At 40.2% G+C, this 12,427-nt stretch overlaps 1 protein-coding gene across 1 annotated transcript in view; it reads left to right on the top strand.

Moving 5' to 3' along the window:
- LOC147750543 (hyaluronidase Ccc Hy-4-like) overlaps positions 1–6,335 on the top strand; it is a 64,333-nt gene extending 57,998 nt beyond the window's left edge. The window contains exon 3 of the mRNA XM_086966788.1: positions 5,332–6,335. Coding sequence (XP_086822914.1) covers positions 5,332–5,748 — 417 coding nt within the window. The 3' untranslated portion in view covers positions 5,749–6,335. The remainder of the gene's footprint in view (positions 1–5,331) is intronic.
- The last annotated feature ends 6,092 nt before the right edge of the window (positions 6,336–12,427 follow it).

Below are 12,427 nucleotides of genomic sequence, written 5' to 3'. Positions count from 1 at the left end.
AACCTGCTCCGCAGTAGCCTGGCGTCGCAGCACACCTGAGGCGCACTGGGTGCCTCTGGTGGGGCCCAATGATGAAGCATGCCACCAACTAGGCTGGTGGGTGAGGGCCTTCCTAACAAACCAAATGGTTTCCCATACTAAACACATAGTACGTAAAGACTACCTTAATAGCTAGTTCTTGTTGTTTACTCATTTAACCCTAGGGGAAACGAACTAGCTGTTCTAGTTCCTCTCTCTCTTTTTGATTGCAAGAGCAATATACTTTCTGCCACACACCATTCATTCAGCAAAGCGCGGCACTGAAGTTTTAAGCTTAAAGTATATGCTAACGAGGGAAGTATAGGATAAAGAAAATTTGCATCAAATAGGCTAACAAGAAAACTGGGCAAGACAAGTAATCTAGATTTAAGCCAGAAATTAACTGTTAGATGTGATGTCCATGTGTCATTCATGACCTATAGTGATAGCCTTATTCTGGTTTCCTAGATCCCACTTCTCCTGCTTCTATTGCCTAATCTGGGGTGCATCTCTTCTCCCTTTTCCACTTCTGCATCTCAGACTTCCTTCCTGGCAGTGACACCTCCTCATATTTGCCCAGTTCTCCTCCATCACTGAGTTTCACCTCCTATATGCATGACGATGCAGAGCACAAGCCTGTTACTTCTAGCTGTCAAACCAACTTGCAACCAGCAGCACTACCCTATCTGAAAGACTGATGCTCAGGAGCATTTTCCATTGCCATGTAGTCTTTGGGGAATCATGCTGGCTCATAAGGTTGTTACTTCACTCTTTCCCTGTTTCGACATGGTATGTGGTGTCTTTGATATCTCTAGCTATTCCCACACTGATATTAAGTCTATGCATGATTTCTATGCAGACCCCCATATTAACTCGTCTTTTCTTCACTTCGGGGTCATACCAAAGGATTTTGCGATCCCAAACCAAATCACTGGGTTTGCGGATGCAGAATGTCTTTTTCTGTTATACAAAACCCATTTTACGAGTCAGAAAAGGGTTTCGAACTCGTAAAATGGGGTTTGCAACTCACACTGAATCAAATTTGGAAGGGGCAACAAAATATGCGTTCCTTCCAAATTTCAATTCGGTATGCAGTGTATCAGTGGTTGTGTACCACAATTCCTGTAGTACATTTTTTGAACAGTTACTGCCACCTCAAAGGAGAAGGTAACTGCTTTGTAAACGAGAAGCGTCTCTATGGGAAGTTTGTTGGAAGCTTTAAAGGGAGCAGCCAGTGGTCCTGGTGCAAATGTAAACAGCATTTGTGCCAGTGTTTCCATCTGCTGGAACATTAAGACCAGATACTTGCTTAGTATCTGGTTGGTATACGCTATGCCCACCTCCCTTTGCACAATTAAAGCTATTACTTCAGACTGCCGTCATTATGTCCAAGTGATTTTATTTATTTGATAAAACACACAAATCACCCCTTCAGGGGTATCTCTTGATCAAATGGTCAAATTGGAGATTGGCTTTACATGTTTTAGACATATCCCTATCCACAGTCTTATTGGCAATCTTTTTTTCAATTGTCCGGACCCAATATCTTGTCGAAGACCGCTTAACCACAAAACAGCCTGTCTTGGCATCTTGGAACTTCAAGACAAACTTTTTGCTAGGGATCAGAGACTGCTATTTATAATCACAGCTAGGTTTGCTCAGCTCACTAGCAAGCAAATTTATCCCCAAATTACTGCAAATAGTTTGTAGTTTGTGAAGATGCACGTAATTTATAAGCAGGAGCATCAGTGTGACTTGCAAGTTAATCCTTTGTGAAACTTGTTAAAAGTTGGAGCACCTTGGGTAAAGCGATGTTAAATCAGGATAGGCATATTTGGGGTATGTTTTGAGAGTGGAGCTGTACTTAGTTTGAGCTGGTGGTTTTACGGTGCTCAACACAGGCACTTAATCGCCAACACCGGCACTTATGTCAGTTTGCTACATGGTAGCGATGGTGGTCTAATTTGGAGAATACCTCAACAAGATTTGTTTATAAATTCAATATATACAAAAAATGACTAATACCTGCCACCAGGGCCATTCTTATACGTTTGGGGGCCTAGAATAGTCAGAATTGTCTCACTTGTACAAGTGTGATGGGTAGTAGTTTGGTTGGTACTGTAATTGGCAGAAGTGACAATGGAAATCAGAGGTACAAGCGGAAGTGGCCTCCTGACGAGCCACCTAGCACTTATGTTTTTTTTTTTTTTACAAATTAAGCACTGGAGTGGCGTACATGGAAATAAAAGCATCAAAGTAACACATTGCTGTTTTATTTGTATTCTCATCTCTAACATGTCGATTTTCTTCTCACCTGTGAGGGCAGGAAGGAGATTTTGTGATCTGTATTTTTGTAATCAAGTGCATCAAAAAAAGGCTCCAAGAAAGCATCAACAACTTTTACAAATGTAATGGCACTTACTGATTGTGTCAGTAGATTCTGCGTTGAGGCTGAAGCCATTGAACTTTGATTCCCCGGGATCCAATGCCTTTTTGAGGCAAGAAAAATGCACTATAGGTCCTCTAAATAACTGAGTCTTCCTCTCAAAATAGAAGGAATTATGCCTGAACATTCTTGGCTTATTTTGGGGAAATTAACAGCCTTATTTGCATTTCAATGGGCAGGGTACAAACGTGGCAGAGTATCCTGTCAGCAAAACTGATAGTTAAACCACACAATTTAGAGTCAGGTAAACCGCCTTGTTTCTACTGTGGACCGTCAGTCTAAATACCTATTTAGGGCAGGTATTCTGAAAAACGTTGCAGTTCAACACAAAAAAACAAGCATTTGCAATGGAATAGGTCTCGCATCTGCAAGAGTTTGAGATATTGGCATTGTAAATGAAAATGCCTTTAATTTATGTTTTTTGTAAACCTGCAAGTGGTGTGTAAACACGCACTTTATTCTTATAGTCCTTGCTTACGAGAAGCAAGACTGCTAGTTAAGAGGCGCCGTTACTGCCAGACTTGCTTCTCGTAAGCAAACGACTATAAGTGCAAAGTGTGTGTCTACGCACCACTTTTTGCGGATTATCAAAAAACATAAATGAAAGGCATTGTAATTTACAATGCCAATCGCTCAAACTCTTGCAAATGCGAGACCTATTGCATTGCAAATGCTTGTTTTTGGTAGGCATGGAGAGATTAAGTGATTTGCCATGCCCAGAGTTACAGGATGCTGAGGCTATGCTGAGACTTGAACTTGGGAAGTCTTTGCCCGGGCTCTGGGTAAAAGGATTAGCATGGCAGCCCCAACTGTGAGCTAAAGGTATTGGGGGTTACTTTGCACCTGATCACCAGTCTTTGGGCACAGGGAGATGACATGATTAGCGCTTAATCACAGGATGGGCCCTGATACAGAGACTCAAACTTTTTTCTCTTTGGAGGCAGCTCCACACACTCTTTCTCCTGAAACGTCGGACAAGCCAAACAAAGCAGGAAAGTGTAACCTTCACCCCACAGCGGGTGCCCAGAAAGCGTCCAACATTGAACTTTTTGCCCAATGCCATGCCTCGTGTATCACACAATTACTGCTGAAGGTCCAGCAGTCAATTACCTCAGAAACATGAACACATGACTGGAACTAGCAGGATTCGAACTCCTGGACTACAGTTCACTCAGACAGTGCCTGACCATCCTGCCAGCTACGCAAAGCTGTGTCCCGCAACACACTGCCTTTCGGTGTGCCTGCTTTTGCAAGCATGCTGAACCTGCCCGCCAGCCCCAAGGCTTCTGCTCACGGCAAGCTGATCATGGTCTCGAAACCACAATGTGCCACCGCTCTGTTACCCCTATTTAAATATCGAGCCCTTACCATTGAGCGGGGTAGAGAGCCATCGTGGGCTGATGTCGCATGATTCTTTGGTCTTTCTGTTGTCAGCACGGAAAGCTCTTAACAAATCCCTAAGTGACATAGCGAAGGCAACATTACATAATACCGACAAACTTAACTAAACTTTCAAGCGGCACGGGCTCACATTGAAAGCGCCTTAATTAAGTACACAAACATGCGCAGCCAAGCGGAGCAGGAGATGTGTGTACGCGCAAACAACTCCTGTCCTCTGAATGCGTGCACATGTCCTGTCCCCCTTTGGCAACTAAACCGACAACAACAGATCTCGCCAAGGCGTCAGCGCATGCGCTGCGCCACTAGGTGAGACCTAATAAAGAAGAGACATCACACCAAGGGCAAAAAAATCCCAGGGTGTCACCGCCTTTAGTTTTGGATTTTCTAAAACAAACTCCCGCTCTGAGAGTTTGCTTTTAAATAAAACAACACCTTTACTGAGCGGCGGTCGCCTTGCGTCCTCTCAGCAAAGCCACAGTGCCTCCTCTGAAGGTAGCAAGATGCCTGGCAGGTAGGCAGAGATCTCAAAGTTTGAGGGGCATAAGCCCGCCAGGGTGGTGGAGGCCATTCTCCGTCACCGTCGTGTGACAGCAGGCTGCCACCAAACTTTAAATAAAGCCCTATTTCTGCAATGTACCTAACATTTTTTCTTACCTGTCAACACATACATAAATCCATTAAACCCATGGATAATTCAAGAAGGAGCGGTCAACAGTTGAAGCTAATTAGAAGGATTAAAGGAAGAAAAAATATACTCATAAAGGTAATTAAAGTAAATAAAATAAAATAAACAAGTTATTTATGAACAGAAATAACGACCCGTCTCAGAAAAACATAATAAAGCCAAAGAAATATCACATTCATTGCAAAATACATAAACTCATGTCAGACAGATAGCTCACCACATGGGAATTGTTAATTTAGCATTTCAATTGAGATATTTCATTTTCTATACTCCTGCAGGTTAGTTGTGTCCAACATAAGCCTGGAAGCTTGGTTCCATGTCATACATTTAAGATAACCAGGGACCTGTAAGTGAGTGCCATTAACATGTATGTGATGTAAATATATCTAATGTGGAAATCTCGGATGGATCCAGTCCTTGAGTCCCTATATTAGACATAGATGTTTTATATGATTGTTTGTAAAGCCATGGTTCATTTTTGTAAATAACTTTTCATATCATTATACATTTGATGTTGGATTTTTAAATGTAGTACATGAATATGAATGTTGCATAAGCACTGCTGGACAGCAATAACTGTCTTCTCTTGTGAACCACAATATTGTCATGGAAGCACCACCTGCACCAATGATCTTATATAAGGGTGCTGGTGTGTGTTCTCTATTCTGCTGAGCTGCCAAGTTGACAAGATGACAGGAGCCAGGATTGTGTTAGTACTGAATTATGTTTTATGCTTCACTTCATTGTGGATGACCTGATGACTATTTCTGTCTTCCAACAGGAGAGCTGCAACACAGTGAAAAAGTACATTGATGGCCCGCTAGGACACTATGTCATCAATGTGACTGCAGCAGCCAAGCTTTGCAGCAAAGTACTTTGCAAAAAGAATGGACGATGCATCCGTAGGAATGAAGACTCAGCGGCCTACCTGCATCTAGACCCCAAGGACTTCAAGATCCATACCCGGGCTGCTGGGAAAAGTCCACGATTCTTTGTGTCCGGGAAGCCAGGAGAGAAATCTATTAGGTTGATGAAGAAAAGATTTGTGTGCCAGTGTTACCAAGGGTGGACGGGTATATTTTGTGAATTGCCCATCCAGATGAAAGACAACAAACAGAGTCATAGTGTTCATAATAAAGCAACAACGCATGTTATCGGTTTCCTATATGCAGCTCTACTTTTGTCCACTATGCTTTAAAACAAATCAGTGGGTCAATGTTTTCAAGATTATTTCCAGTGGGATGACACTGGGTGTAAAGAGTTGGTAAGGTCAGCCGACTTCCAGTGAGCCAGGGTCCGCCCATCTAGGCTGTCGTGAGGACTGGCATTGGAAGCACCAGGCTCAGAAGAGCCATTATTAACTTAACATGCCTAGGTAAAAATGCCATCCCTGGGGTTGGTGAAATTAAAGAAGTGAGATTTCTCAATTTAGACAGAGTCAGTCTTTCAAACCATAGGTCTTATATTGTTTTATAGCAATTTATAAGGTACCGGAGGGGTCTGCCAGATACTTTTTTTAAGGGACAGCAATCCATACTATTCCTTTTGTTGTTAGAATTTGTATATTCATGTAACTCATTGGTATATCAGTGTTGATATTTAAATGACACATCTAGCCATATACAGAATTGTACATGGGTTAATATCAATAACTGTGCTTTTGACTTGTATGACTTTTGATATATGTAGATCTTTCATTCTATTTCCCATGATTTTAATTTTTGTGCTAAGTTGGATCATATGATTTCATCTAACTGAGTAGACCAAGTAGTTATACTTTGGGATATTCACTAGCTTTAATCTTGTAAATTAAGTATCTTAATTTTCCAGAAGCATTTTGGTCCTCATTAACTAATCACTTGTCTGCACTAACATTTTTTATTTATAAAACATACCTAGCTATTAAGTCTTCCTTCCTTTTACCCAATTTCCAACTTCTTCACCCTCCTACTTGACCATTTCCACCCCTAATTTGAATTTAGGAGACTTTTATTTTAAAAGCATTTTGTGTAAGGACGTTATTGTTGGGCTCCCCTGCACTTGCAAGACTAGCTAAATATTTGGGAGAAACTGTATGTTTTTTCACTGACTATATCATTTTTAATTGTGATAATTGTATAGTTGTTTTGTTTCATTTCTGGCTCACTCCCCAGATCTGTGGATTAGTTATCAATCTCTTACTTGATGCTAATGTCTTTGTTTTACGTCCTGAAGAAGTGTTTTAATAACTGAGCCGAAATGCCATTAACATTTTTTTATATTACGTATGCAACATTTTACAAATGTTCATTCATAGACTCCTTACTCTCTGCTGCCATGTGCAAAAGGATTATTTCTGGCGTTAGATGTAGGTGTCAAACTTTGTCTTTTCTTATTTGCAAAAGAAAGAGCAGCTTGTGAACTTTCTTAATGAATTGTAATTAGAATTGTATTTTTGATATTCAAATTGATATCTTTGATGCTTGCAATAAAGGATAGTTTTGTATGTTGAGGTTTTTCTTTAGATGCAGTGGTAAAAGTTGATAGTGGCACACATATTCTTCCTCTACAAGGTAACAACTCGTAAACATATCCACAGCTTAAGTGAGACAAATTCAGCCCAGTCTTGACTCAATTGTTTATTTCTTTCCAATGGACATGTCTTATGGTTTGTGCATTCTTCCCACAGTGGCAGTGTGGCAACTTAGGAGATAAGGCCCTGTGCTGCTGTCTCCCTCTCATTCAGTGCAGCAACTTGTTGCTGTCTAGCAGTGTGTGAAAACCTTGTTCCAATGCATTTTTGGATACTCAGTTGTCAATGAACAAAGTAACTCAAAAGCATTTTTATACTTAATTAATGAATAGGTAGTATATAAAGTTTAACGTAGCAATGTGTTATTATCCATACTTATATGATGTCATCTGATAAATTTGCTTGCTTATACTGGAGTAAAGGCTGGGAATGGCGCCTCCCAGTGAAGGATTTTTCCTGCATAGGCATCAATGGTAGATTACGGAGACTTGCGTATGCAGACATTATTCCACCCCAAAGTTTGCTCAGGATTTCAAAACTGAAATAAATCAATGCAATATTGAGTTATCCAGAGATCGAGACTTCAAGAGGGCTCACAATTGCCTATTATCTTATCACATGAGCGTCATAACATACATCCTCACTTAGACAACTTCTGATGCAAAGATCACACATTGATCATTCTCACAATTTCTTGTGTTCAATAATGAACAAGCTCTCATCTGGCTTCAAACATCTGGTTCCACTACAGAGGGCATCATTACAAAGATCCCATCTGCCTCAATGTTTACTCTCTAATTCCATCTCATGGGTGTTTGCCTTCTGTACAGATTGTGCATTCTTTCCACAGGGACAGCACGGCTACAGATGTTCAGATTTCCTGGTGTGAAGTTTACCATTGCCCTCCTGAATACAGAATGTGTGGGATTGGAGCGGAAGTATGGATTGGTAGGAGAGACAAAACAGAGGGTGTGAAGGAGGAATGTGATAGGTCACAAGATCCATTATCCTGGAAACCAACAACATCAAACATAGAAAAGATGAAATACAAGGCAATGAAATCATTGATATGCACACACAGGGCAAATACTTCCAGGACAGGAGAGGACTCTTGTACTACACAAGCCACACTACAGCCAACTATAGTGAGTAGCACTTTCGTGTCAATAAAGGCAGTGTTAGCATAGAGAAGTACCACTGGCATAAGCTGGCGCCTCGCAGCTGCAGTTGTTACAATTTCTTCGCTTGTGCTGCAGTTTACACTCAGATTTCCTTACCCTCAACTTATTGTTTTTAACTTCCTTAGTTCTCTTTGTCCCTTTTCTCCAGTGAGTTTGGTTCATATTATGTGGTGCTTAGTTTTGTATTCCTTCTTGTAAACGTCCCACTTAGTGGTGCTGTGGTTTTCTCACATCCTACTTCTTCTCTCTGGGTAGGATTTTAAGGATGCTTAGTGGCTTGCCTGCTCTCTGCACCGGTAAGTCATATGTAGAAATACCCGTAATAGGTCTAAAGTATATTGCTATCATGCTTCCACTGTTCTTTATACTATTTCACTCCAAGTGCTGTACCGTGATTACTTTCCATGTCTCTGTGCCACATCCTGGCACCCGAACCGGGATTTTCCAACCAACCACATGCAGGAGCAAGTTTATCTCTCTCTCCTCCACCTTTCTCCCCTGCACAAGCTTGGAGCTTAGTACAGAGGATTGTGGACCCGTAGTGGACAAGGAGGGATTGGTCTCAACATCCTCAGCTTGCATGTACAGAGACTGTTTGTCAGAGCCAATGGGTTCCAACGCAAATCCTCTGCAGCCAATGGCATAAGCAGAAACAAAAATACAAGATGACTTAGAAGTTGCTTAGTTAGAATGTGTGTTTCTTCTTGACGGAATTAAACTTTCCCTACTACTGCCACTATTCTTAGCAGCTCACAGAATTCCAGACTGGACTTTTCTCCACTACGATATTACTTATGACAGAGAAGGCACCACCCAAAAAATGTCGCCAGTGATGCTCAACATATTCTTTCTCTTTCGGGACAATGTTGATTACATTACTTGGCTAAGCCTTACCAATTATGTACGGATCAAGCCAAAGTAACTTTTAATTATCGTATTCCAGAAAATATACCTTTGCTTGGGCTACTCCATTGATTTTAAACAAGAGTCTGTGACTTTCTAATTTTTATACTTTAATACAGCAATTTACAGGAATGTTTAGCAAGAAACAGACCAAACTAGCAGGTCATTCAAGCTTACATACCTTGCATCAAGGACTCAAAGGTTTAATTACTAATATTAGTCATTATCAAAAACCGATAGCAGAAGCGGGCTGGACGGAGGAGGCAACAAGAGCAGTATTTTATCGCCTGCTAAAATATGTAAGAATGCTGTCATTAGTTGTTCATATACCCACACCACATCTTCGGCATTAATTCATCTAATGCCATATATTGACACTCAACAAAAGCAGTGGCGATGAGGAAGGCAAAGATATCCTAAATACATTTCAGCGTTGGTCCCAATGGAATCAGTCAAAGAGAATCTGATTACCGTTGAAGAACCTATACAGCAGAGAAAGATAAGGTCATCAGGTAAAATCAAAGAGAAGAAGGCCTGGAATATGTTTTTTGGGGTGAAAAGAAGCATCCAACTCAATTCACCACTAACTTGTAGATCTGAATGTTGCTGTGGCAACGACATGGAGCTCACCAGTCTCATAACCCTAAGACAGTGCTGAAGAGGTCAAAGATTGTACTTGGCGCTTATGGTGAAGAGGGGGGCCGGGGAATAGCGATATGAGAGAAGATACCCAAGAGGTGCCGTCGGGTAGTAGTGACAAAGCTTATCTCATTAGATTAAGATTCTCTCAGATTTTCTGCAGTTTTCCATGAGAGATGGCTTTTTTATACTAAACGGAACACAAATCTACTGTTACTCTTACATCAACTTAAAGTGCACACAGTTTTTTTCATTAGAGGAAATGAGACATCCAATTACAGGATGATTTAGAGATTAGCGGTGAAGGGACTCTGTTGCAACAGCCTTGGAGTACCTTCTCCACCATACTATTAGCCCGCATGCCTAATTTAGAGGTGAGCAAACTGCCAGGTTAGTGGCACCAGAGTTAAATTTGCTTCATCAGTGTAAACTTTCCACCAACGACATGAGGAAGTAGGATCAGAGGCCGGCCATCTCACCATCCGTCCTATTTAGAGTTGGTGGTTGGATAGATTGTTCTACTGTATATCCTGGTGGTACGAGGTAGTCAAAAAGAACAAACATTGGCAAAACCAATAGGTCTTGCCTATAAAAGAGCTAGCTATTGGCTTTGTCAAAGAGTTTCAGCCATGTTGTACACTAGCGTGGCTCCTTGTCAGCATGGCTTAAAGTTAGCAGCGTAGAGGAGAGTGGTGTCGAGTGTTGTAGATGGAGTGTTGTGGAGTGTCATAGAGTGGAGTGTTGTATCGTGGAAAGTTGTGCAGTGGCATAGAGTATTGTGGATTGGTGTAGAGGGGAGTGGCATATAGTGGAAGGGCATAGAGTGGAGGGATGTAAAGTGGAATAGAGTATCATATAGTGAAGCGGAGTAGAGTGTCATAGAGTGGACTGCCATAAAGTGTCATAGAGTGGAGTTGCATAGAGTGGATGTAGTGTGGAGTAGTGTAGAGTGGAGTAAACTCTTGTAGAGTTTTGTGGAGGGAGTTATGTACAGTGGGATTTTTGTTATAGTGAGCTACTTGCTTAATAATAATAATAATAATAATAATAATAATAATAATAATACATTTTATTTGATTCAGACCTCAACTGAGGGCAACAAATACAAATTCTTAAATATAGAACATATATTATTTTGGTTTTTTTTTAAACGACTTTAAAAACTCTTTATAAGCTTAAACAGGTTATAGCAACTTGGATTCGCAAGTACATAATACATGAGTTAAAAACTATTAAATTTGTGCACTTCTAAAACAGTTTTAAAAAACTCTTTAAAAACTTAAACAAGTTATGGCAAACAAATTCATTTGGGGGAGACTTACACACTGTAATCAAATCTTGAACTAAAATAGCATTATATCTTAAGCGTATTGGCTTTATGAATCATCGCCGAGCCTCTACCAGGATCGTGTTTGGACAGATTAGTAATACGTGAAAAATATCTTGTGATCCACCATTACACACATCACAATTACCTGGAGAATTTTCTGGGGAGTTCTATCTGGCGTAATGTACTTGAAAGGGAGAATTCATAATCACAGAAGAAGGATACAGTGCCTTACTCTGTGCTCTAACAGGGGGTTTAATACACTATGTTTTCCACAAATTTGTTATAATACTTTAATTGGATACAGTGTTACTTATCTATTTCAAAACTTACTGCTTTCTACTCTTGTAAATACCAATGAGCACAAGGTTCTTCTCTGATGGTTTCATTTTGATGTATTCAGTACACATTGGAGTTCTTATGCCTAATAGCAAACATTTAGTATCATAGCTATAATTTCCAAAACATACATTTTTAACAGCTTTCACTTTTACTCCTTATGGAGCATTCAACATGCTCCATTTCTTTGAAATTTTTGCTACACAATATGCCTTTTTTGCAAAAAATGTTTCTTGTGATTTCACATTTATTTTTCTGTGGTTAACTGTTTATATTTGTTAGGATAAAGGAGCCGGAAAATACAGCATGAAACAGAAATGGGACTCCCAGCATGATTGGGTCAACCTTTCATCATTCTCATGTTGACAATTACTTAAAATGAAAACTATCACTCATAAAACAAAGAAAATCAAATATCATACAGAAGCAACAAAAAGCAAACAAACTAATGCAATTAATCAGACCTTTTATTCCTGATTGACCTTTGAAATTAGCGATCTACATAAAAACATAGGGCCATGTTATCAAGAAAGGGCGATACAATATCACAACTTTTTTTGGCAGGATACTGCAGCTAAAGTAGCGATAATGGGCTTGATAATATGCCCTTATGAATTCCCATAGAAGACCAGGTTAACACCAAAACCTGGGCTTCTATGGGAATTCACAAGGGCATATTATCAAGCCCAAAATTTTGCCGCTTTAGCTGCAGTTTCCTGCCGATAAAAGCGGCGATAATGTTTCGCCCTTTCTTGATAATATGGCCCATAAACTTTTCTTTTTTTGTCTATAAATAATGGCGATGCAAAGTGTAGTTTAGAATACCACATGAAAGCAGTACTAGTAATAAACTTAACTGAGCATGTAAGATGGAAGTGTAGAAATAACTAAGAAATCTCATGACACAATGTCAAACCAGGGGATTAGCTAGCTTTTGTGCAGCAGGTGCAGTGGCACCATGCGCTATTGTGCTAAA

Source organism: Lissotriton vulgaris, chromosome 1_1, assembly GCF_964263255.1.
Source record: "Lissotriton vulgaris chromosome 1_1, aLisVul1.2, whole genome shotgun sequence".
NCBI classification, from domain to species: Eukaryota; Metazoa; Chordata; class Amphibia; order Caudata; family Salamandridae; genus Lissotriton; species Lissotriton vulgaris.
Note: the sequence above shows the minus strand (reverse complement) of the source record. Positions and strands in the feature narration are given on the sequence as shown.